At 41.9% G+C, this 26747-nt stretch overlaps 1 protein-coding gene across 2 annotated transcripts in view; it reads left to right on the top strand.

Moving 5' to 3' along the window:
• Nucleotides 1-26747, top strand: part of SUGCT (succinyl-CoA:glutarate-CoA transferase) — a 537637-nt gene that overhangs the window by 407717 nt on the left and 103173 nt on the right. For both annotated transcript variants that reach the window (XM_031951830.1, XM_031951825.1), the window contains one exon: nt 16576-16639. In XM_031951830.1, coding sequence (XP_031807690.1) covers nt 16576-16639 — 64 coding nt within the window. The remainder of the gene's footprint in view (nt 1-16575; nt 16640-26747) is intronic.

The raw sequence follows: 26747 nt of genomic DNA, 5'->3' as shown, positions 1-26747 counted from the left end.
GAGGCACTGTCTCCCTGGCAATATATGAAAAATCAAAAGTGGTACTTGGCCACAAGTCAAAGGAGGAAAAGGACAGATGCAAAAAACATCAGCATGAGCAGGGAGGTGAGTTTTCAACAAGAAGAAACAATACTAACCTTTGCCCACTGTCACACAGCAAGCAACTTTTAGGGACAGAGGTTGAATTTTTTGGCCTAGTGCTCAATTTGCTAACTCACACTGCCACAATTTCTAAACAAGCATTTTAAAATTATTTTTATTATAGCTTTTTATTTTTCAAAACATATGCATGGATAATTCTTTGACATTAACCCTTGCAAAACCTTGTGTTCCAATTTCTCCCTCCTCCCCCATTCTCTCCCCTAGATGGCAAGTAGTCCAATATATGTTAAACATGGTAGAAATATATGTTAAAGCCAACGTATATATACAATAATCTTGCCGCACAAGAAAAATCAAATCTAACCAGAAAAAAATGAGGAAGAGAATAAAATGCAAGCAAACAACCACAAAAGGAGTGAAGATACTATGTTGTGATTCACCTTGAGTTCCCACAATCCTCTCTCTGGGTGTAGATGGCTCTCTTCATCACAAGAGCATTGTAACTGGTTTGAATCATCTCATTGTTGAAGAGAGCCATGTCCATCAGAACTCATCATCATATAGTCTTCTTGTTGCCGTGGTTCTGCTCACTTCCCTCAGCATCAGTTTATGTCCGTCTCTCCAGGCCTTTCTGAAATCATCCTGCTGATTGTTTCTTACAGAATAATAATATTCCATAATATTCATATACCACAATGTATTCAGCCATTCTCCAATTGATGGGCATTCACTCAGTTTCCAGTTTTTGGCCACTACAAACAGGGCTGCCACAAACATTCGTGCACATACAGGACCCTTTCCCTTCTTTAAGATCTCTTTGGGATATAAGCCCAGGAGAAACACTGCTGGGTCAAAGGGTATGCACGGTTTGATAGCTTTTTGAGCATAGTTCCAAATTGCTCTCCAGAATGGTTGAATGTATTCACAATTCCATCAACAATGTATTAATTAGACGAGCATTTTCAAATCCAAAGAGAACGTATATCCCACAAAACACACGTACAACTGTGGAAGATTTTTTTCCTTCTTTAAAAGTTTTTTTGATACCTTTCCTGGTATTCCTGCCTCCACCTTGAACACTTCCTTCAAACATATGCACACACACGGAGGTAAACATCATACAGTTGTTTAGAATAATATTCATGCACTGTGAACTGTGTACCCACAACTCTCCACTGCCTTTCCTCCACCTCTTTACTGACTGGAAGATAATTTTTCATTGTTTACTCTCCTGCTCCAGGATTGGCCATTAGAAACAAGAAACGACTGGTGTTTAGATGCTGTCATAGCGTCCCCTGGGTCTGCCTCAGTTCAGTCTTCCCATCTTCCTCTGACTTTCTCATTTTATTCATTTCTCGTTTCATTCTATTCCTCTACCAGCACTTGGGCAGCCAGGCCTCCAACATGGAGCACTTGGCTAGTTAAGTTTTTCTTTCCCCCAAATTTCTTTTTATGCTACAGATTTGTGAGAGAAGAAAATTCCCTTCCATGGTAATGCTTTTCTTTAAGTGCCTGACAGCATTTTCCCCTAGCAATTTGACAGCTGAATACTACTTATCTCTCTGAAAGTCATTTACAGTGCAAATGCTGAGCTCCCTTCTCTTTCCCTGGGAGCCCCACGTTGGAAAGCACTTCCCCCCAGGCTAAGAGTGTCCATCATTGGAAGTGTCTTGTTACACACACCAAACCAGAAACTATTTTCTTCTATCCTGCAAACATCCCTCCAGATGAGATAGAGTGACTTGACATTCCAATGTAGAGTGCGGGCCGGGTTCCTCGGCTTGCCTTGTGACCTCATTTCCCCAAATACTTCAGTTCCCCCCATTTATCATCCTTGGAGTGTTTGCTCACTTTTCATAATGGTTGTTTCTTCTTCCTGCTGAAAGCTCACCTCCATGCTCACACTGGTGCTTTCTGCATCTGTCCTCCTCCTCTGACTTATGGCCCAGAACACCTTTTGATTTCACAGATTGTCAAGGGGTGAATGTCTCTTTGTAAGGCCCTGAATCTTTAAGCTTTGGATGACTCTGGGTGGATAGGCAAGGGCCCCGTAGCTGCAGAGTTTCTCCAAGGTATTTCTTCTTCCTTGATGTAGAAAAGAGGGATAATAGATGGAGGAAAAAATGATACTTCCTCAGCTTCTGAGCTAGGGAAGAATCATGGGCACTCAGAATTAGGAGGTACCTCTGGGGACATCTGTTCCAACTTTTAGCCCCAGAAAACTAAAATCCATCCTCAACAATGGGCCATTTGGCCTCTGGTTAAAGACTTTCACCGCTGAAGAGCTCATGACAACCAGAGTTAATCCGTTCTCCTTCGGAATAGACCTAATTATTGGTGTCTTCCCACCTGGCACATAGAGCTCTGCAATCTGCCTCTTTGCAGTTGACAGTGAAGCTGCTTCCATAAAGTCTTGCACACGACAGCTATGCAATATTTGAAGGCATCTGCCCCATCCCCAAACTCTTTTCTTCCCCAGGCTAAGTATCTCCGGTGCCTTTTACCTGTTATCACATGTCATGGTTTCAAGAGCCACCATCATCCCCCATAGCCTTCCTGTAGACATGATCCAACTTGTCATTATCCTTTCTAAAATGGGTTTTCCTTTGAACTTTGGGTTACATAAACGATCTGGCGAAGGGCAATTACCTCCCCTGTCTGACATCATGTTTCTCTTACTGTGGCCCAAGTCTTAGACGTTCTTTTATTTCTGGTTGAGATTGTGCTCTAGGGAGCACAGATTGGCAGCGAGGTAGCTCGGTGGGTAGGATATTGGATTTGAAGTCAAGAAAATTCAAGTTCAAATCTTTCCTGAGACACTTTAGGTGCATAATCCTAGGTAAATCACAGCCTCTCCCAGCTGCAGCTTCTCCATTCGCAAAATGGGGATAATATTAGCATCTACCTCCCAGGGTTTTTGTAAGGATCAAATAAGATAATGTAAATACTGTGCTTTTCAAATTGTAAAGTGCTACATAAATTATTTGTTATTCAAAATTCCCATAAACCAATGCTTATGGGAAAAACCTAGTAGATGAAGAATGTCTATTGTCTCAGCAGTGACAGACTGTTGAGCAGCCAGTCCATTGAGATAGCACATGAGTCTGTGTACCTGGGCAAGCACATGGTACAAGCAGCAAACTGGAGCCATAATTGAGAAGCGAGGAAGATGATGGGTCAGATGACATCTGGGAAATTGTGCAGAGCTTTTGACCATCTCAAGCTGCTTCCTGGTGCAAATCACCATTATTTTAACAAAAATGATTTTTTCCTGATGATTCTGGGGAAGGCTTGAACTGTAGAACAATACAATCTTGGAAGCATCAGAAGTGTGAGTGATCGATGATGTTTGATGGAGTGATTGTAAGCTACAGTGTATTTCCAAAGATGATCTTTTTGAGAAGAAGAACAATAAGAGATATTATTGGGAGAAAATATCATTGGGCAAGGAAGGGGACCAGGCATGTGATAGGAGTGAGGGGTAATAGCTGGATGACCCAAATACTGCCCTGGTTCCCACAAATTGTCACCTAGTGGAAGGTTTCTGGATTTGGATTGGAGCGTGTGTAGGGATCCATGGGAGAACACGAACAAAAATGTCATAGGATGAGAGGATGGGTTTGATCTGAAGCACTGGATGGAAGGTTTACAAAATGGGCTGATAAGCCCACTGAAGTGAGCAGCATTTTAGGATGTCTGACCATACGGTTGAGTCATCCTTAGCCTTCCAGGTTCTTTGGGAGAATAATCATCTTTGTATAAAATAGTGGAAGATTATACAGAGGGGCAACCCAGGTTTCCCCAAATGCTGTCTGGCCCATCCTCTTCCTCCTAATTCTGGAGGCAAAATTCTAAAGCTAGAACAATCAAGACCTGTGACTCTATCAGAAACCTCTGCCTTTTCGGTAACCCCCAGATAGTTATTTAGATAGTTTTGCATTTAATCTGGTGTTTCATCTCATCAAGCACTGTCTGAAGAACATTTGAGGGGTTACAGAACTTGGATAAATCAAGATCTTCTTCTCCTGGACCACCATCTAGGAAGGAATTTGTAAAAGGACTTTTCCATGAGGTTAGAGATTCCGAGTTGGAAGAAAAACGAGGGGCCAGTTAGTCTAACTCCCTTATGTTACAAATGAGGAAACTGAGACCCGGAGATATTAATGTCTTGCCCACAGTCACACGAGTTGTGAATGGCAGGACAGGTTGAGTGGCTTCAAACCCAGCACATTTGCCATTACCCAAAGCTTTTTCAAAGTCTTTTTCAGAGCACCTTTGGAGATCTCTTCCAGGTCTGAGCTGGAACTCCCCCCCCCCCAATTGCTTCTAGTTATGTCTCAGCTCTTCAGCAGAAAGCACTTGGGAGGGGGTGGTGAGGAAAGCATGGGTGGGTGTGGGGCGATGGCCTCCGAGGGGAGTGCCGGCAACTGTGGCTTGCCAAGGCGAGGACCTGGCTGCTGGGGAGGTATGTGGCCTGGCCCCAGGTGCCGCTCCAGCCTCCGAGACCGTTAGGGTTTTTCATTTCAGTCATGTCCGGGAAGGATGACATTTGGAGGGGAGAAAAGATTGAAGATCTGTAACAGGACAATAATCTCTTGGAAGACCTTCCCGGCTTCTCCGCCGGAGGGAGTTCACAGATGGGTTGGCTCGGTGCCTCCATCTGGACGTCCATACGCCATGTCTGGCTCCACAGGTGCCAGGTCGCCGTGGCCTTCTCGTGCCGATGAGCCGGCCCTGCGGCTGGCCCGGGGAGCCCGAGCCAACGGCCGGGCTCTGGTGAAACAAAGAGCGATCTATAAACAAGCCACAACACTTTTGTGGCAGGTGAAAGATGAATGGGCTACTTAAGGCGGCCCCAGGGAGCCGGTGCAGTGTGTGAGTGTGATTGTATATTCTGCGCACAGAGAAACAGGTGGGACCCCTCCAGACTGTCACAGGCTGCATGAAATATTAGGAAGAAGGGCGGGCTGTTATTGCTCACGGTTCCTTTGCTCCCCATTAGCTGAGGACGTGACTTTTTCCCCCTCGGGTCAAGTGCTTTCCTGACTTTGGAGTGTTTTTTTGGCCTCCCCAGAGATGCTTCTACAATGCACATTGAGACGTCATGGGGTCCAAAGCGGGGGGCCTCAGTGTCTCCTTGAAGCTAATTTTTAGTTGGGGCAAAAGAAACGTGTTCACTTTGGGGCTTCCAAGCCACAGTTGCCAATGCCCTGTTCTCCATATTTTGGAAACCTTGGCTATGGCTGCCTTTCCATCTTGGCTGATGGAGCATTCTCCCATAATCCTTCCATCTTGGTGAAATTCTAGAATACCCTCATGTTTCTTTGGGAAACGGGATAATGTTTGTAAAGAGCTTAGCTCGGTGCTTGGCCCACTTAGGTGCTTAATCCGTGTATTTCTCTTTCCTTTAGAGCTGGGTGCCACAGGCTGCCATTTTCAGGCTTTCTCAGGAATTCTTATTCTGACCACATTTAAATTCCCATAAAGAGAGGCTGGAGGCCTCCTGTGAGACGCTGAGAAGCATAAGGGATCAGAGCGCAATAAAGGGGTTCAGGGCCAAACGGGAAGCTCATATCTTCAGCTCAGACACTAGTTTATGTGAATCGGTATAATTGGGCAGGTCTGGCTCAAGCCTTAATTAAAGGGATGAAGGCTTTTCTGGAAAGGCCTTTTAGGAGGAGTACAATGGATCTCACAGGATTGCGGATAAGAGAGTTAGCTTTGAAGCCAGAAAATTAATTTGACTTGCCCAGAGTCACAGAGAGAAAACCCTACCACTGTTCTGTTCTAGCAGAGCGACTTCTCAGCTTGCACGTAGGGGAGAGGGAGGTGGGGGAGCCCCTCGTCAGGAGTACTGGTCATTCAGTCCCATTGGGTGAAGTCCAAGGTGGCCACCGATCCACATTGCGTTCTTGTTCAGGATGGATCCCGTCAGGCAGCTCAGTGAGAACACTGGGTCATCGGGGATTACTGGTCCTCCTTCCCCCATACTGCCTTCTGTGATCCTTTGTCTCCTTTAGCAGAAAACCAGGTAGTGAGAACAGTGAGTTTTTGAGATGAGAAGCAGTGCCTTAGAGAATAATGCTGTACATTTAGAGTTATTGTGACTTTTATTTTCTCAACTCCGGGACAATGTGAGGGGAGGATCCGGTTTGCGTTTTGTGACTCTCCTGCCTTTCCTACCTTGCCCTGAATTCTGTTTGGGGAATTCTACATGCCAAGAGAAAATATACTATACATGTATTTTCTGTTTTGTTGCTTTGAATACAAAATGCGAGTGAATATTCATGAGCTCCATAGACACCAGCCAGCGATTAGGTCTCATGAATGAAAAAACATAATGAAGGCAACATGTGTCTCTATTTAGTTGGAGCATGTTCCCTCTGAAGGACCAGCATGAATCCAAGCTCCCTTAATCTGCATAAACAAATTGCTGAATTGGAGAAAGATAAATTTGATGCAAAACCAGATTTCCGTTTTAAGTTTCAACGATGTTATTGTGAATACCAAAGCTAATTATAAAAAGATGCTAAAAATGAGATGAGGGTTTCTCTCTGCCCCCAAAGTCCCTCTGTTTGTGGGGCACAAGGGACTGTGGGTAGAGGGTAAGGCAGCAAAGCAGGTTCCATCAACACGGAATGGCTTTGATCACAAAATTTAAAAGCAAAATGCCTTTCATTCTGTTTGCTGACTGACCTACGTATGAAGCAATCCACCATTCTGGTTACCTCGGTGAGAGGAACGGCCTTTTCCGGGTTTTTAGATCAGTCAATTGATTGCTTAAATGCAGTCCTGGGGACAGCGTGCGTCCAAGGTTTAAGCAGCCACCCGGCCGAGCACAGAGAGGTGCATTCCCAGATGATGGGTGCCCTCTAGGAAGGGAATTCTTCGCTTAAAGTGACTCTTCTTGTGCAAAATGACCTTTGTTCTGTTCACGGACCAACCGACGAATCGATCCACCATTCTGGTTACTTCAGCGAGCAGAACGTCGCCTGGCCACTGTATTCCCTCTCGTATTGTCTCGCACTGAAAACGTTTTTACTCATTTTTGTGAACCTTTTGGCAGTCCAGTGAAGTCTATGGTTCCTTTTTAGGATAATGTTTTTAAATGTATAACATAAAATGCAAAGAATAAGAAAGGAAAGCAATGATTTTGAAATACTATTGATGAAATACTAATGTACTATAATATATTATTATGTATTATATATTATAACATATATATTACATACATATATTATATTTGTATTATATATTATATACATTTATATATATCTACACAATGTATACATATACATGTATATATTTATATATACAGTATGAACTCTAGGTTAAGAACCCCTTTCTTATATAAAAATATACATTTCTTGAGGGTAGAAAGAGACTTAACATGGAACATTGTAAGTGCTACATCTATACATATATGTATCTATATATTTATAATTCAAGTTACAAATTAAAGGTAAAACAAATTGGTATCCAACACAAGAGATACTAGGAAACCCACTGTCCCTAAGGCAAACTTTCCTCAGGAGTGAGAAATAGGAGGATGGAATTAGCATGGGGATCATAAGAGATTGGAAACACATTGGACTGATGGGATTGGCAACTTCCTTGTTAAAAGAGCATGAGGGAGGAGTAAAATTTAGTGCCTGGTTGAGGAACAAGAGTGATACAGAAGGATGAAGGTGTTCTTAGGAAACAGGCAAGTTTGGAGAAGGAATGGTCCTAGTGGAAAAGATGAGTTCCATTTTTGATGTCTTGAACTTGAGACACTGGGAGAAGAACCAGTAGGGAGCTGGTGGTCCAGCAGAGTGAGGGCTAGATGTCATCAGGATAAAAGTCATCACTGAACCAAAGGAACCAGGATGGATACTATAGGCTTTTATAGAGCACATGAGGAGAAGAAGGCTGGGTCAGAGACTTTGGGCCACTTGTCCAGAGGGACAAGGATATGTGACGACTAAGATGGAGGCGGGGGAAAGGAGAAGAGTTAATCAGGGAAACCAGGAGGAGGAAAAGAAGGGTGAGTGTTGTAAAAGCTATAGAGAGGTCAAGAGGATACAGACAGAATCACGTTTGAGAGAACAATTCTGATCGGTGAAATTGGATGCTACTTTAGAACGGATGGAGAAGGGTTTAGGAAGTGAATGAGGGGAGATGAGTGGAGATTTCCCATCAACTTCACTGGCTGAATCAGGCAGAATTGCAGCAAGATGAGGCCCCAACTGTCCAAAAGGAGATATCATGGTTAGAACTTCATGTGTCTAGGGTAGAGGAAGGTCCCATTGAGGAGATCTTGGAGCTATCTCCAGGTGTTCCTTCAAGAGAGAGATCCCAGTTCAATATGCAGATGTTAGCTTCTCTACCCTGGCCTCCCTTATCCTGTACCCCCTGTAGAACTCCTTTTCCTTGCACATCCCCTTCTTAAATATCTGCTATCTTCATATCTAGAGAGTCTCCTCATCTGCCTGGAAAGCACATGGAGCTTTTTCCTCCTCCCACTACCTACAATTTCCTTTGAAAATTAAGCTGAGGAGTTAAATCAGGGAACCTCTCAAAAGCAGGGATTTATTTTGTCTTTTTTGTGTCCCCTGCACTTAGCATGGTGCCTGACACACATCAGGCACTTAATAAATGCTTTTTGACTCACAACTAATCCAGCAAACATTTATTAAGATCTGGCTAAGTGTATGCAATGTATTATTCTCATCACTCCCCAGTGATAAGATGTGAAGATAAAACCAGATAAAATTGCATTCAAGGTTTAACTCAATTTCATGGAACTCAGCAAGCATTTATTAAGCACCTAGTACATGCCAAGCCCTTTTCTAGTTCCTGGGGAGCCTGACAAAACCAAAAACCATTGAAATAGCTGACCTCTGAGTCACTTGCAGCTCTCAGCCCAAGATGCTACGGCCATGGAGCCGGGACAGCGATAGGGCAGCTTCTTGGAGGCTTCTTGGGTGGCTTTCATTCCACTGCCTAGCTGATATAATGTCAACAAACAATATTGCTTCCGTATGCCTTGGATCACAGAGCAATTGTCACATTGATCAGCGGGCCCTCCATCTCTGTGGCTGCCCAGATCCCGAGCAGGACACGACATCATTTCCTTTGTGGTTTTCGGATCCTGGAGATCCCTCCTGATGAGTCTCGAATGGAGAGATAATGGGCCTCTGACATGCTCAGTGGGCAGGACTTTATTACCGAAGAAATTAGGAGCGAAGCAAATGTTGACAGTTATGTTCCCGTTCTCTTACATGCTGCTGATTCCCAAGGACAGGGCATATTTGAGAGCTTCCTGGCAGAGTCAGATTACTCCAAGTGTCCTTAATTACATGAGACTACTGCAAGTCTCCATCAAAGACCTCCAAACTCCCTTCCTCCTCCGGGTGGGCTTTGGTGCTCACCGGCCTGAGTATTGTCCCAGAGAAAGGGGAGGGGGATTCTTTAGGATGGGTAGAAGAGAGGTGTCTGACTTCCCCGAAAGGAAACTCTGGGATCATTGATGAAAGCTGGACCTACAGTTTTTTTGTGCTCTAACCAGGTCAGGAAATCAAGGTCTGCCTGAAACAGGACTTCTCCATTGCACAGAACACAGGGAGAATTCTCACCGAGAACACTGTGGTTCCATTTCTTGCCAACATCCATCAATCAACTTCAGAATGTGAGATGGTCAGACCAGGGCCTTGGGAATACCCATAGAAGGGGTTTTGTTGGAGAGCAAAGAGGCTGATTTCAAGGAGGATCTGACAGGATCTTGCAGGAGAGCAAATAAAAAATGATAAGGTCCTCTTGATCTAGGGCAATAGTAGAGAGAAGAGGATGGTTGAAGAGGTTATAGAAGTAGGATGCAAAAGACTTCTCAATCGACTTGGCTCTGGAAGGGAGAGAAAAAAAGAGTTCAGGATTATTCTAAGTTTGGAAACTTTGAAAAGAACCCAGAAGTGTCTAGTCCAACCAGTCTCTTCAAGGACACAGTTGGTAGTAAGGGTAAATATCTTACACCTCAACTAAAAAAATAAAATCACCGACTTAAGTATAAGTCAGAGGAAATGTAATTAGCCAGTAGGTTTTCTGAAAAAGATCTAGGGGTCTTAGTGAACTTAAGTTAGCAGTGTGTGGAAGCCAAAAAAGCAAATGGAATCTTGGACTGCATTAAGAGAGGGAGAGCTTGTCCTTGAACCCCCATCCACAATCAATAGGTTGAAGCCACAAAAGGCAGATTCAGGTTTGATCTCTTGACCGTTAGAGCTTTCCAAAAATAGAATGAGTTGCTTCAGAAAGTGAAGAGTGGTTCCCTCCCATTGCCCCCCATTTTGCCCTATATAAACTGTGGATGGATGTGGTTTTTTGTGTTTTCTCTTTAGAACGTGAGCATCTTGAAGTCAGGAACTAAATGCTGTCTGGTTTGTAACACAGTGCCTGGTGACTAGTCAAAGATTCATGAAGGCTCGTTGACTGATTGACTAACTGAAGGTCTAGCGCTGAGGGTCTTCTAGCACAGACAAGATTGGCACTTGTTGAGTTGGGATTCCTCTAGGGTACGATCTGGCTTATGTGGCTGCTGAAATTCTTCCCGACTCTGAAATTATGTGATTCTGGCACATGAAACTCACATTCTATTTCAAAAACTGGTTCGGGCCACATTCTACCAAGCCATCCTTCTGTCTCTACTCTTAGGCTTACCCTCCTTCTCAAAACAAAGTAGTAGTTGGTAAAGGTAAGAGTGGTAAGTGTCCCAGGCTCAGTAAGATAAATTATTCTTTTGTTCTCTTGTGCTGAACTAGAGCCTGAACCCTTGCTAAGGTCTCTCTGCATAGCAGAGGTCAGGACTGACCTTTCATGAGCTTACTCACAGCTTCCCTCAACTTCTGGGTTGTCAGAGGCCATCAAAACTAAGCTTAGCCTGGGAGAATGAGAAATTTATTATGTCTTGTTGTAACATATAACTTCATTTTCTTTTTACTATTGAGTAATTGGGAAAGTCTTTATAAGAAGTAAAATACTGTCTTTTGGAATGAGTAGAGACAGTACAAGGTCACCACCATGACCGCTGCTCAGAACAATCAGGTTGCATGGATGAGCATTGGGATCATTTAACTAGAGAACCAAGTGCTAAGTAAGATTGAAAGGCTTGAGTTAATGATATCATGGGAGTCTGGGGGGAGGAGGGCTCTTAATGGCTTGACTTTGGTGCCTATAAATCATTCTATACATTCCATGACTTACATGAGCCCACCCCTTATATATCCCCCTCCATTTTAGAGTTGCTATTTCTGTCCTTCCTCATGCCAATTAATTCAAGAACTAGTTGGAACACACAATTAGGGCTCAACAGGGAAATGAGGCCTTTGGGGTCCATGTCATGTACATTTGCACCAAAGAGAAGTTGAGTTACAATAATTGGTTTAAATGAAGTAAGAAAACAGGAAAAAATGGTGTGCTTAAATTCGATCTCCACTATCTAAGTGCAGTTGGGGCCGATGGGACTACAGTCTAATTTCTCATGTGAAAGGATATTTAAGGGTGTTTTCTTTGTGGTCATTAAAAGTGTTTGGGAAAGAGTGAAATTAACCTTTAACACTGTGTTCCTGAGTTATGACCTCCATTTCATAACAGTAGAAGCTCTGTCCCCCACAAACTTGTTTTCATGACACACTGAAAGGAAACGATAATGGGGATGATGAGATGCACGTGATTATCCCAGCTCTCTTTGCACAGTTAATTATGAAGAGTTATTCTCCACACAGATTCATGGAATAGTATTGCTAGTTTGTTTAAGGAAGGAAAATGATCTCCCCATTTTCCTTTACCTTTTTTTTTTGTTTCTTAAAAAATAAAAGAAATGCAGAAAGAATATCACCAATAGTATTACTTGTGCGATTGTTTCTGGCAAAACTCAAGGCTTCAGACTCTTGGACTTTTTTTTTAGTTTTAAAGGTTAATGACCATGGTCCTTGAATACTTTCCCAGCATGTTTTCCAGAATGTCGTAAGGCAGGCTAAGATATTACATCTGTGACAAGTTCAAGAGCAATTGAAAATGGCTTTTGGAAATTGATGCAATGACAAGGCATCATGGGAGTCCTATAATTAAATGAGTAAAAATAAGGTGATCAGCTCTATGACATTTTTCTAGAATCTATTAAATTGGTCTTGTACAAAGTTGGATAAAGAGCATGATTAAAAACTGAAAGCAAACGAGATATTAAATGAACACCAAAGAGGAAAATAATTTAAAACTGAAAATGAGTATTTCCCTGAACTAAGTTTTGAAGCCATAAGCATTTTCCTGGTTTACAGGACAGTTCTCATGAATATGGGAATGGCATAGGGAGGGGGCCTAGCAGAAGATTTCTCCTTCAGGCTCCCTGCCCCGGGCAAGGGATTTATGGATGTCCAGTCCCAGGTACTGGGCACAGGTGGCTTCCGTAGCAACCAGAATATTGTCTGGTTCCTACTGGATCCTTCTTCCCCTTCAATGAACAGAGACACTCTTTGTGTAATATGAATAGATTTTTTTGGGGGGGTTGAAGATGACACCAAACTCCCCTTCCCCCATCCTTTATGGTCAAAGTAACACTAACCGTGTGATTTAGTGAGTTAATAATTGATTAGATCCATCTGGGGCAAGAAAGCAAGCCACATGACACCAGAGCCTTCTGGCCCATTTGGGCCTTACATTTTAGGCCTTGGAGGTACCCATGGTTTGCCAATGGACAACATGGCCCCATCAGGACTTAGCAGGGAAATCTCTGCTCTGCATGATACAGTTTTGGAAGAACTGGAAAGGCCCGACCTGTATGAGCCAGCCTTACTCCTCAATATGCACACGCATACATATGCAATCTTATGTACATCTGAACATGTAAATAACACGTGTAAACGTGTCTGTATACACATAGACACAGACTATGTGTTTATATGCACATACACATGTATAAGTTATATGTATATATACGCATACATAGATGCAGAGATAGATCTGTAGATAGAGGGAGATATTTATGTGCATGTACATATCTATGTGTGTTTAAATGTTTATATTTATGTATATGTATCTGCATAAATATATACCTATCATTTCTCTCCATCTCCATTTGTCTCTGTCTCTGTTTGTCTCTTTGCTCTGTCTGTCTGTCTCTTTTTTCTCCATCTCTCTCCTATTTGCATTTCTGATCATTCTTGTGGTACACCAAGGGCAGAATTGTTTCAGTTTTGGTTTTGTACTGCCTGGCATACAGCAGGTACTTAATCAATGCTTTTTGATTGGTTGATTCCGGTCCCCATTTTGGGAGGTGGTCACCTAGTGAGGGGGATGGGTATCTTGAGATGTTGCAGAGTACATTTCATCTTAGGGTGAATTGGACAAGGTGGCCACTGGGGTCCCATTCATTATGAAATCCTGTGACTTCATGTATTATTTCTGAGGAGAAATAGGTGACTAGGGAGTAAATTCATCTCTAAGGAAAAATATGGATGCAGATTGAAGTATACTATTTTCCCTTTTGGCGTTTTGTTCTTTCTCATGATTTTTCCCCTTTTGTTCTGACTCTTCTAGCAACATGAATAATGTGGAACTATGTTTTTGACATGATTGTTTTCTATCTTGGGGATGGGAAAGGAACAGGAGGGAGAAAAATTTGAAACTCAGAATCATCCAAAAATGAATATTGAAATCTATCTTTACATGGGACTGGAAAAAATAATATTAAGCAAGCGTAAACCTATGATTTCTTTGGTTTGGGAAGTTCCTCACGAGAAACTTTCTTTAATAACACATGTCAGCATCTTCTCTGAATCTTACTATTGATTCAGTGACCTGACCAAGGCCACACAGACAGTATGTCACAAAGGTGGGATGGGCTCCTTTTCTGTCTTTTTGGTTCCAAGATCAGCTTGCAGATTAGGCTTTACTATCTCAAATGCAAAAGAGTTGAGAAAAACCTAGCAGATAGGAAGGTCTCCTACAAGGTATAGTAAGCATTTAATATATATCTTTTTTTCCCTCATTCCCTCATTGATTTCTTTCTAGCAATCAGTGCAGAAGCCGGATGAGATATTTATAAGGTTATTTCTACTAGACAGTTAGAGATCCTGGAGTATTGTATCTTCGTGAAATTTTGAGTAATGTCTCTTGACCTTTACCTTTTAGGCAGATGATTAAATTTCAGTGTTAATTAATTTCGGGACCCTCAATTAAGTTATTTTTATTCAAAGCTTTCTTTTTCATCTTTCTGAGGGTGAGCCATGGAGCAACGAATGGTGTTTCAAATAGAGAGGCAAAGAAGGACAAGAAAAGAAGGAAGAAGTGGGCAGATCATTACCAGTTAGGAAGTGTCTGAGGCAGAATTTGAACTCAGGGAGATGAGTCTTCCTGATTCCTGGTCCAGTGCTCCCTGCACTATGGTACCATCTATCTGTCCTGGATGAAAAATAGGATCATCAATTACAGATCAGATACAGCTTCGAGCTGAATGGCAGTAAGATAGAGCTCCTCTTATGCCAGTCACCCAGGAGAATCATTCACCCAATAGTGAGCCCATCACTCCTTTGCTTGTTGATCCCATAGTTGTTTTGAGATGGAATAGCTTGGTAGGATGAGTGAGTAAAAGGAAAATAAATGTAATAATGATTGCTGTTAAGTTATTGAGCTGTTATCCAGGTTTTATGGCCATTGCTAGTCTTCTGGAATGGAAATGAGAGATGGCATAGATCTAGAACATGGGGGAATGGGACATGTGAAGAAATAACTGGTTCTAATTAAAACCAGTTAATTGGGCCATCGGGATTAGTGTTAATGAGACACCATGCTATTTTAAGAAGAATAAAATGCCACATATCTCCTTATGCTATTCAAAAGCTGCTTGCCAAATGTTAGACAACAAGACAAGGGAAGGAACCATGCATTTATTAAGTACCTACTATTTGTCAGGCAGTGGGTTAAGCATTTGATAAATATCACCCCGTTTTTTCCTGAAAACAACCCTGGGAGTTAGATGCTATTATGAACCCCATTTTACAGCTGAGGAAATCGAGACAGATAGAAACTAAGTTTCTTGTTCAAGATCATATAGCTAGTAAGTGAGACTAGTTCTAAATTCAGATCTTCTTGACTCTAAGCTCAGTGCTCTATCCATTTTAACATCTAGCTGTCTCAAGAGCTTCCATCAAGGTGATAGTATATATTTTTATCAAGGGAAAGTTGTAAAATCAGCTTTTATTTCTTTTTTAGACATTAGTATGATTTAGTCTTGCATAATCCATTGAGGAAGTGAGGGACCTCATCACAAGGGCACGGGGACAGGCTAAAGGATCTTCTGAGGACTTTCCCCAGCCTTTCCTGAATGAAACTCTGTAGAGTATAACATGATGAATATTCCCCCCTCTTATCCCCATTGCATATGTGAATTCCTGGGTCTTCTCTTTACTACAAATAAGTTCTTCTACTCATATCTTCTTCTGTCATTTCCAATCCAATGATGAGGAATCAGCACCATAATGGCTGAGATACTTGTTGCCTCTTCAACAGAAAATGGCCATTGCGTGATCTTGGAAATGGCCAGACTCAAGGCACTTGGCCTCTTCCCTTTTCTTTTGTAAGTGAGATTCTCATCTTTACCCAGATGCTTTAATATTAGGATTCTTCCCCCAGGAGGACAGCTTGGCAAATCATTCAAAACCTGAATATTAAATACCATGTAAACATTTTAACATGTTACTGCCTTAATCACTTGGCCCGATTCCCTCAGTTGCTAGTGTCCCAAAGCAGAAATTGCTATGTGTTTATTTTGCATGTGTTCTGTATGATGCTTCTTCGTGCCCCAGAGCAAATCACTTGTCTCAGGAGTTTTTTCACTGGGAGATTCTCTATACCAAAAAAATCACGGATCTACTGTACAATCCAAAACTCAAACCAACTTCTGCAAGTACACGTTATTTCACGCCACTAGAGTGTAAAATACCTTGAAGAATACATAATTGCTTTGTATTCCCAATCCTAAGCACAATGCCTGCAACATGACTGGGTCCCCCGTAAATGTTTTTAGTGAATAGAACATAAAATATAGAATAGAAAATGATGTTTTTCAAGGTGGGGAAGATGGGAAAGAAAAGGCAAGTGATTTTGCCAAAAAATAAAAATAGAATTTAATTTAAAAAATAGAATAAAAAGTGAAAGCTATGCTAGTTGAGAGGAGAAAGATTTCTGATTGGGAATTGTCAAGAAAAAGCTTCAGAGAGGAGTTGATGTAGCTGCATGTGAGCGAGGAGGGGGGGTTAGACAGGATTAAATTCTTTCTTTGATTTTTTTTTTATTAAAGCATATATTTGTTGGACTTACTTGTGAAAAGGAATTTTAAATGCCCATTGTATTCCCAACCTTCACGAACATTGTAAATTATGTTGACGTCTATGACCATCCCTTGAGATTTAATTTGTATTTAAGACTTTCTGTTCTTCCTTTCAGGTGCTACACAATGGTCTGATCATGGAAATGGACCACCCAACCGTGGGGAAGATCTCTGTACCAGGTTGGAAATGATGAGTTCTTTGATTTCATATTTTACCTCTTTGGTGTATTATGACATGACTATTGTGGGGAGCAGAGAGCCCCGGGCACAATGGAGAAAGCTGTTTCTGCTCCCATGCAATGGATGTGCGTCCCTCACCTCATCATGTTCTAAGAATTTCTGTTGTGTTAACAAAATGGAGTGAGGATGAAACATGCTCTTTGATGAGGTGTGAGAGTAAAAGTACGCCCTCCACGCTGATCCCTTAGTGAGCTCTTCTCATAACTTACACCGCGTCATCTGAATGGTAACGGAGGATTGACATGATTTACGACCCTCACTTTTGAGATCGCTCTGAAGAGTGGCTATTGTATTGATCAGGGAAGGGATGGGAGAAACCATGAGACATAAGCACATTCTCTTTCTCCCTCTTTCCCTCTGTCCCTCTCTCTTTCTCCTTCTCCCTCTTCTTCTTCTGTTCCCTTTTCTTTCCTTCCCTCCTTCCTTCTCTCTCTCTCTCTCTCTCTCTCTTTTTCTGTGTGTGTATATGAGAAAGAGAGAGACAGAGAGACACAGAGAGACAGAGACAGAGAGAGGGGGGAAGTAATTAAGGGAAAGAATGCCTAAAGAAGGTAGGAAAATGCAAGTTTTGTTTTTCTGGTTTATGATCTGTGCACAGATTGCACGCATGTGGAAGTTCCTTGAGGACAGGTTCCATCCATTTGGTTGTATTTATGCTTAGAACAGTGTGCACATGTAGTAAGCACTTAATAAATACTGTTAACGCACAAAGCTATCATCCTGTGATCCTCTGATTAAGACGAAATCACTACTTCTTCAGTCAGTGGAGACAACTCTCCTTTTGGGCAATCATAATTATCGCATTTTTCCTGACAACAAACCAAAGTTTGCATCTGGTTTGCATCTTTTTAGCTTTCACACATTGCTCTCGCACCCTTATTCCTGCACTGTGGGGATAAATAAAACAACTGTATTCCCTGAAATTCCTTCAGATGTCTGAAGACATATATCATCCCCTTCTCATCACCCAGATCTTCTCTTTTCCAGGTCCTTCAACCAGATAATTAAATACCTGCTGGGTGTTTAGGTGTTTACTCATTGAGATGCTCTATTGAACTAGATTCTATACATCCTGAGAATCATACATGCTCTCTGGGGATTACCTACAGCCTGTCTTCTTCTTGTCTTTCTATCCCTCCACTAAGCTTGTATTTTCATATCTTTTCCCCATATGGCAAAGATCAGGATTTCTCTAAGGTTACAAAAAAATCTCAAAAAGACGTTGAGCATAAGACACTCACTTTCTTCATCTGTAAAATGAAGGGATTGGACTAGCTGGCTTTTATGACCTCTGCCGTAACTAAATGTATGTGTTCCCTATGGGGCCAGTCATGGATTATGGTTATGTTATCCAAGGAGGAATCAAGATAAGGGAGGATATAAAACTTGTCCCCAGGGAATGATCTTTGGAGGCATCAAGATGTCAGGGGGACCTGCTTTAGGGAAGGGAATGTCAATACATGTGAAATCCTGGGTCTTTCTAGCACAGCAAACTAAGATCAGCGTTTTGTATGGATCACACACCTCTCTTGCCTGCCTGCCCATTTGTTTTTCAGAAAGAAATATTTGTTGTAAAGAGTCATTCTTAATGTGCGCCATCTTGGTTTTGAAACGAGACTGATCCTTCCAGAGCATTTTTGAGATTAACATCTCACTGTCGCCTGAGAATAGTGCAGCTCTGCTCCCTACAGGGTCCTGATGCTGAGTGACAGCTTTGTTTACTGATCCCTCCCCGATAGGAAGCCTAAAGCAGGCTCTCATTTCAGGATGTGCTAATCAAAGGCATTTGAGGCAGGTGGGGCGCAGGGAAAGAAGGCATGTCAGCATGAGCCACTTTATTGGTCAGTTAGCTGTCTCAGAGGCAATACGCAATGAACCAAGCCAGCAACTCCCACCCCCAAATGGATTCTGTTTCCCATCTTTTCTTGGAAGCTGATGGTTTGAATCTCAGGTTACCTTTTCCCATAGACACAATGGTATGAATGCACATAGGCTCTTCAGACTGAGCAACAACGTTCAGGAAAAGTGCATGTTTTCCCGATAACTTTGCCGAACCTCAGACCACAGCTAAGAGCCCAAAGGATTCCAGCAGAGTGGATTCCAATGTGTCTTTCCAAAAATGTTTGTGGAGTTCCAGTTGACATGTCAGGAAGAAGGGAGTAGTATATGTCACTACTCAAGAAAAAAAAAATATATATATATATATATTCAGTATGTACTGTGTGCCAGGTGCTGTGCTAAGCACTGGGAATACAAATACAAATAAAATTGAAGGCAACTCTTGCCTTCAAGGTGCTTACATACAATCATGGGGAGGATGACACATAAAAGGAAGCTGAAAATTGGAGGTTGGGGGAAGGAAACAGACATGTTGGGTGGTGAGGAACTCCCCTCTTTTTGCTTTTGATTTCAGTCGGGAGTCCTAAACTCTTCTGGGTGATTTGAAATGGAACTTACTAATTTTAAGGCTTAGTGTCTCTCTATAATTTTCTCCTTCCAAGCCTGGGAAATGAGTCTCTTCTGATTGTACGTTTGTGGCTGACTGATCTTTTCTGGGAAGACAGAACAGAATCTAAAGGACCCAGTAGGGACAGAGACCACTCATGTGATGTCATGGGTATAAGAAATGCCCATCGGAGGAAACTTTCCCAACGCATGTGGATTGTTACCTTTGCTGCTTCTGCCGGTCCTAGAGAACTGAGCTTTAGTGACTTGTTCGGGGTCATCCAGGCAGTTTGTATCAGAACTGGGGCTTGACTTGAGTCTTCCTGGCTCAGAAGCCAGCTCTCCAAGCCCTGGGCTGTGCTGCTGCGGGATGTAGTGCTGACATTCCCATGGACACCTTGGTCCCCTGCTTTGCAGGTTTGGATGCTCTTTGCACAGCCCCTCACCTCAGCCTTCTTCCCATCAGAATAGAGTCTGTGACCATTATTCAGGCTCATGAAAGTGGGGTGTCCAAATTCCCTGATATCTAAGGACAGCACCAACGACCATTTTAAAAGATGTGTTTTTGTACAGGGAAGTGGAAGAGGGATATCCTCCATCCAGGAGTAACTCTCCTGATTTAGGGATTGCATCATTTTTAGTTCATTCACATTGAGTTCTCTAAGAGGAAGATCCTTCTGAACTAATGTGGAACAGGCCCAAGTGATCAGTGCCGAATTCAGATTCTACCTACTTGTCTCGTTGACTTTGGCATTGAATGATTTTCTTTTTTTCCCTTGATTATCCTGAAAGGTTGGTTACAGTGCCCCGGTCCGGGCCATCCATCACAGGGACAGAACTGCTCAGGCATCATCATTTCCCAGAGGGCAGGAATCTGTCTGTTTAATTAGACAATCCATTAACAAATGCTTATTAGACCCTTCCACTGCACACATTAATGCAGGCTGACACTTGCCAAGCTAGGCAGGTGCTCAGTAAAAGAGTTTGGGGGCTGATAAACCAAAGACTCATGAGAGAGAAGAATTTTAGCTCGGTAAATAGCTTATCCTGTGACCCAGGAAGGTCAGTTCTCCTGTCCGAACCTCAGTTTCCTCACATCAAATTAAGAAGTTAAATTAGATGAGCTCTAAGCTCTCGTTCAGTTCAGCCAGTGGACACTGTTTTTGTGAAATCGGAGAATCTCTATTGGAAGAACCTGAGAGAGCATCTGAGAAGTGGCCGCCTTCTAGGACATCCCTCAACAAGCTTCTGCTTGAAAATCTTCAGTAAAAAACAATAAACATGGCCCCTTGAGGCTGCCCATTTTATGCTGGGATGGCTCTAGGTGGAAGGAAGTATTCTTAGACATCCAGCACCTCCTGGGTCTGCTTCTGAGGTTCAGGAGAACAGGGTTATTTCCTCTTAGAAAAGATATCTGAAGACAGAAGGCAGCCATTTGCCCTCCTTTCCCCCTTAGCATCCCCCATTCAAGGTGAATGAAACATTTTATGACAGTTATGGAAATTGTATACATGGACCTACGTTACGATTTATCTTCTTAAACATCCGTTTCTGAAAGTGGATTTCCTCTATTCCCCCTGTTCTCTGAAAACTTTGAACTATGCTTTCTTTTTTTATGAGGACATAACTCAGGATATGACCAACTTTCCAAGCTTTCTCTTCAACTTGAGAGTCTAAAACAGAGCAGCCACTGTCTTCCAGAGTTCCCATACTCCTTTGGGGAAAGATGTCTCCTAATGGGTCACGATAAGGAATCAGGCAAAAGTATTTCCAAACAAATTTTTTTTATCATCTTCTGGCTTTAATGAAAATATCATTTGCACACATGTATACCTAGATGCAAGTTAGTAAGGATGGGCAACTGGCCTTGAACTTAAGATGACAGGGATTCTAGTTCAACGGCTGACAAATCTGGGCCTTTTGGGTAAACCGCTAATCTCTCAAGCCCAGGACGATTTTTAAGACCAGAATGAAAGAGAAGTTAGAGCTTTGCCTATGGGGGTAGGCCAGGGATGGGGGAACTGAGTGGGGGAGAAGGAGAGGGAGACCCTCTTCATCAGGAATTCTCAATAGTTAGCACACATACACATTTATATATGTGGCATACATACATTTATATATGAGCTCTGTTCATTTTTTTGTCAGTTGTAATCATGCACATTTAGACAGGGAATCCAAGATGTCCATCTTATTGTTAGCAATCTTATTTTCATTTGATATACTTTCAAGACTCTACCTTTCTATGCCATTTTAGAGAAAGGGGAAATGGATTAGATCTATGATTTGATTAATATATAGAAACTCCTATTCACAGATATAACTAAATATAGTCACTTAAAATGAATATATTATGCATTATATTACATATTATATATTTTCTAGATACACGTCCTCGATATATTCATGTATATCTTATTTCTCTCTTATATATGTATATAACACACACACCTATATACATACATATGTATTGATCTTAAAGGTATATAGATATGTAGAACTATAGCTTTCTGTATGACCTAAAAGTGAAATTAAAATTTCATAAATGATCCTAGCAGTAGTAGGATGAACAGATGATATATATTTCTTGATTTACTGTGAAAACAAAACAAAACAAACAAAAAACCCCCAACAGGACCAATTTTTCTTCTTAAATCCATTTGATGTAAAGCTTATAAATACTGATTTTTATAAGAAAAGCTCTGTACAATTTTGATCCATTCTAAATGGAAAACAGGCTGAGGGTTTGATTGTCCCTGTTGGTGAAAAATCTTTTCCCAAGGCAAGAGGAGAAATGGTGAGTGTAATGTTGGGGATGGGATGTCATCTGTCTTGTCCTTGGAAGTCAGGCTAAGTTGGGGAAGGAGACAAGAGATGAAGGAAAGGCTTCTGCTCTTTCACCCAAAGAGAGAACATCTGCTAGGGATCACTTCTCCAAACAAAGCACCTGCTGAAATCCCAGCTGACCTCATCGCCGACATCATGGCAGTGGGCTGCAAGTGACAAATCAGCAATTTGGTGCATGGATTGGGATAACCCTTGTAGATATGGACTTCTTAAAGGATCCCACTTCTCCAAACCAGTTCATTATTCCATTGTGAAGACAAGCACCATGACAGCTTCCTTGGTGAGGGTGTGAGGAGAACACATGGAGGGGTGAGGAAATTGGCCAGAGGAAATTGGGAACTTGGAAGTATCATCTGGAGGATGATCTGGGGACCCCTGATAGAATTTAAGTTGTGAGGACGAGGGCATTGTTCCAATTTTTATCTTTGTGTCTGATACAAAGTAAGCATTTGATAATTTTTTGATATTTGATCAATTTATTAACTGTCTTTATAAAATGAGCTAGACACTTTTTGTAGTGGCGAGGAACTGGAAACGGAGTAGATGCTCATCAGCTGGAGAATGGCTAGATAAGTTATGGTGTATGAATGTTATGGAACATTATTGTTCTATAAGAAATGACCAGCAGGATGATTTCAGAAAGAGACTTACAGGAACTGATGCTGAGGGAAGTAAGAAGAACCAAGAGAAAATTATACATAGCAACAAGATTAAGTGATCAACTTTGATGGACGTGGCTCTAGTTCCAATTGACTTGGGAGGGAGAGAGCCATCTGCACCCAGAGAGACTGTGGGGACTGAATGTAGATTAAAACATAGTATTTTCAGTGTTTTTGTTATTGTTTGCTTGCTTTTTGTTTTCTTTTCCATTTTTTTCCTCTTTGATCTGATTTTTTTGTTCACATGATAAATGTGGAAACGTACAGAAGAATTGCAGATGTTTAACATATATGGGACTAAAGAAGAGAGGGAGAAAAAATTTGGAACGCAAGGTTTTACAAGGGTAAATGTTGAAAACTATCTATCTATCTATCTATATATATATTTTTTAATAGCCTTTTATTTACAGATTGTATGTATGGGTAACTTTACATATGCATATATTTTGAAAATAAAAAAAAAACTAAACAATGAGCTAGAAATCATTCTTGGATCTTTGAACTCCTGTTTTACAGGGATATATGCCCATATTAGGTCAGCTAAGGGTGAAGTAGATAGAGCTAAGGAGGAAGACTTGAAAACAAATCTGACTTAAGATACTTATTAGCTATGTGTGACACTAAATAGGTCATTTACCTACCTGCCTCAGTTTCCTCATCTAAAAAATGAACTGTAGAAAGAAATGCATACCACTCCAGTATTTCTCCCAAGAAAATGAGGTCATGAAGAGTTGAAAATTTTGTGAAAAATATTTGAACAATAAATTTAAATGTTATATTATACCATATTGTTATATTATTCTATTATTTATATCATAACCTTATTGATATTATGTCACATCAATCCTAACTCAAGCTAAATGCTGTTATCCAACAGATAAAATGGTTGAAAACCATTTTGAATGACTAAGCTTTGGATTCTGGGTGCCCCTACACCCTACAGCAGCACACATACTTGAAGACCAGGATTATTTTTGTCCCTGGAATAAAACTTTAGCTTTGGTCCTGAAATCATTGAAGGGGAAACAGCCAACAAGGGCCTGGTGTGTGAAGTTCATGATAGAAAGTCGCATGTAAACAATCTGGAAAGAGTCCAGCCTGCCTGGTATTTCCTTTATGTGGAGAGATTGTGCCCTGGCTGTCCAAAGTCATGCTCTATTAACATGGGAAAGACAGATTGGGGGGGGGGGGAGAGCAAGAAAGAGACCAGGAGGAGGTAGGGAGGGGAGGGAGATGGAAATCAAGGGGTTAACAGTATTCTAAGTGGTTAAAAGTTTGATCCTTAATTTTAAAAGAAAAAGAAAATGAAGGAAAGAAAAAAGAAGCTACAGCCATTTCCCTAAAACCACGGTAACTAATGGAGTTGTATAATCTATCCCATTTATCATATCTGCTTCAAAACCTCAGGCTTTAATCTGCCCAGGGCTGAGTCTGGGGCCACACAGGGTCTGTTTGCAGCCAATGTCCTCTGCAGCTGGAGAGGAGGCTGCCTCCAGAGAGCTGGGGGGGGGGGGGGGAAGAACTTTGCTTTTATATCCAGAATCTCCAAATTGCAAATGATGGCCAAAGCCAGCCCAGGGGTACCTGAGTAGGAATCCTCTTGGCCTCATCCTCTGCAAGTGGTTAAACAGGGGGACCTCCCGGAATATCTCTGGACTATCCCCACTATGAGAGATCCATCCCTTTCTCCAAGCCAAAATTTCCTTCTCTGAGCGCTCCCTGGAGCCAAGCAGAACCCATCTATCTAATGGTTAATAATAATAACAGCCGATATTATATGTCACTTGCTGTGTATCAAGGACTGTACTAAGTGCTTTACACTTGTTATTTCATTTGATCTTCATGACAACACTGAGAGGTAGGTACTATTATTATCCCTGTTTTACAGATGAGGAAACCGAGGCAGAGTTTAAGTGACTTGCCCAGAGTCACTCAGCTAGTAAGTGTTCAAAGCCAGATTTAAAGTGTTCCTAACTCCTGGCCCAGTATCCTAACCACTGTCTGGCACCACCTCGCTGTCCCAAATATAATATAAAAATATAATAATAATAGCAGCAGCTATCATTTACCCAGCTTTTAAATTCTGCAAATCACTTCCCCTCTTATTTACTTATTTAATATTTAATTAATATTTAATATTTACTTATTTAAGCCTCACCAACCACCCTGTGAGGATTGTGATCCTGGAAGAATAATAGGATCCTAAGGAAAACTGGGGGGTAGGTAGCCTGGCCAGAGCCATACATCTAGAATACTAAGTGTCTTCCAAGAACCGTGTTTTATGCCATCCCTGCCTCCCCAAGGACAGCGTGGCATACGGAATGCGGTTTGGCAGCACAGTCCGGTGTCTTTCCTGCATGGTCCCTCCCAGATCTCGTTCTGTTTTCACGACACTTGTGAACACAAAGTCTCTTGAAGAACAGAAGAAATGGAGCACAGGAAATGATCGGATTGCTGCTGTGATATAAGCCAGTCAAGATGAGCTTTCATGCTTTGAATCCCCTCCCTAATTTCTGTTTCCCTTGGACATTATGGAAGTGGATTAGGGACAAAGAAATCTGCTTGTGGGGGTCCAGGTGAGCCCCAGCCCGGCCTCTAGGGCAATGGCATCCCTGCAGAAGAAGAGGATGCTTCTTTTTCCTGGAAGCCGCCTCAAGGAAGGCAGAACAACTCTCCGAGCTCAAGCTTAGAAATGAGACTGATTAAGTGGAAGGAAACTTTTAAAAAAATATGACAGGGCTGATGAGGTGATTAAAGGATACAATTTAAGTAGTGAAATGTGATGAATCTGAGATATATGACCTGGAGGAGAGATGACAATCGGGCACATGAGAACGGGCTATAAATACTCCAAAGGGATGATGTCAAAGAACTGGCAAGCTCAATTAATGTGCTGAATGAAGAGAAGCAGCCTGCATCTACAGAGCAAGGTACATGATGGAAACAAGGTTTGACAGGGAAGACGGGGAGACGGTCACCCTACAGGATTAGAGCTCCTAAGGGCAGAGATACAGAGCTGGACAGGATGGAACGGACGCTGGATCATAGGCTAGAACTGGAAGGACTTTCAAGACCTTCAAGCCCCACCACCTATTTTATAGAAATGAGACCCAGAAATTGGACTGGCTCATGACCTTATGTCTTCTAAGTGGCAAAGCTGGCTTCCTTCCCTCATGGAAGTCCAGTGGATAACTTGCATTGACTCAGCAGATAACCCAAAGGTGGCCACTCTTATTAAAATCATATATTGGCGCTTTTCCCCATCCTGCCCCTGTGTCAGAAAGGTGAGGGATGGACAGAATGACCTTACTTCCTTGGAAGGCATGTTATGGTTGGAATGGTCAGTAATTTCCCCTAACCCAGACTTAGCCAGATGATCCACACTAAACACCCTGGAGCCATAAGATTAGCTTTAGGCTGGAAGGGAATCTGTCTTTTTTATACATGAAAAAGCTAAGGTCCAGAGAGGTAACTAGACTGACTTCCCTGTGGGACAGAATCAGAATTTGAACCCAAGTGCCCTGAAGAAAAATCCTTTCCCAGGCTTCTGGGGCACCTCTGCAGCTGTGGCCCAGTGTGGGCGCAAGAAGTCTTGGGTTTTCTTTCATGGTTTATCATGAGGGGTGTCCTGGAGGGTCCAACAGAGAGACTGGGTGGGATGCAGGGCCGGCTTTTCAGAACCAAAGAGAAGAGAGGACACAGCTCGAATGCTTTCTGTCTGCTCACTTAGGAAACCAAGGTGCAGCCGGGCTTAGGAGAGCTATGTGTGTGCATGTATATTTATATATATATATATATATTCTTTCCTTTGAGCAGAGTGAATACTGATTGAAAAAATTTAATTTCTTCTTCCTATTTATGATCCTTTTGAGACAAACAGCTCATACTTGCGTTACCTCATGCGCCTTTTTTAGTCATTAGGGCCAAGTACTTATGTCTTTTACATTTGTGCGACTGATTTCAATTTTGAGGAATTCAGTACCAGAGCAGGAACTTAGTCGACATGATATATATCATCTCATTTGGCGATCCTCATAATACTTTCTTTTTTTCTTTAATAAATATATAAATGACAGATTGGCATTGATTGGAAAACCAGA

Source organism: Sarcophilus harrisii, chromosome 1, assembly GCF_902635505.1.
Source record: "Sarcophilus harrisii chromosome 1, mSarHar1.11, whole genome shotgun sequence".
Taxonomy (NCBI): Eukaryota; Metazoa; Chordata; class Mammalia; order Dasyuromorphia; family Dasyuridae; genus Sarcophilus; species Sarcophilus harrisii.
This window is presented reverse-complemented; position numbering and strand designations above follow the sequence as displayed.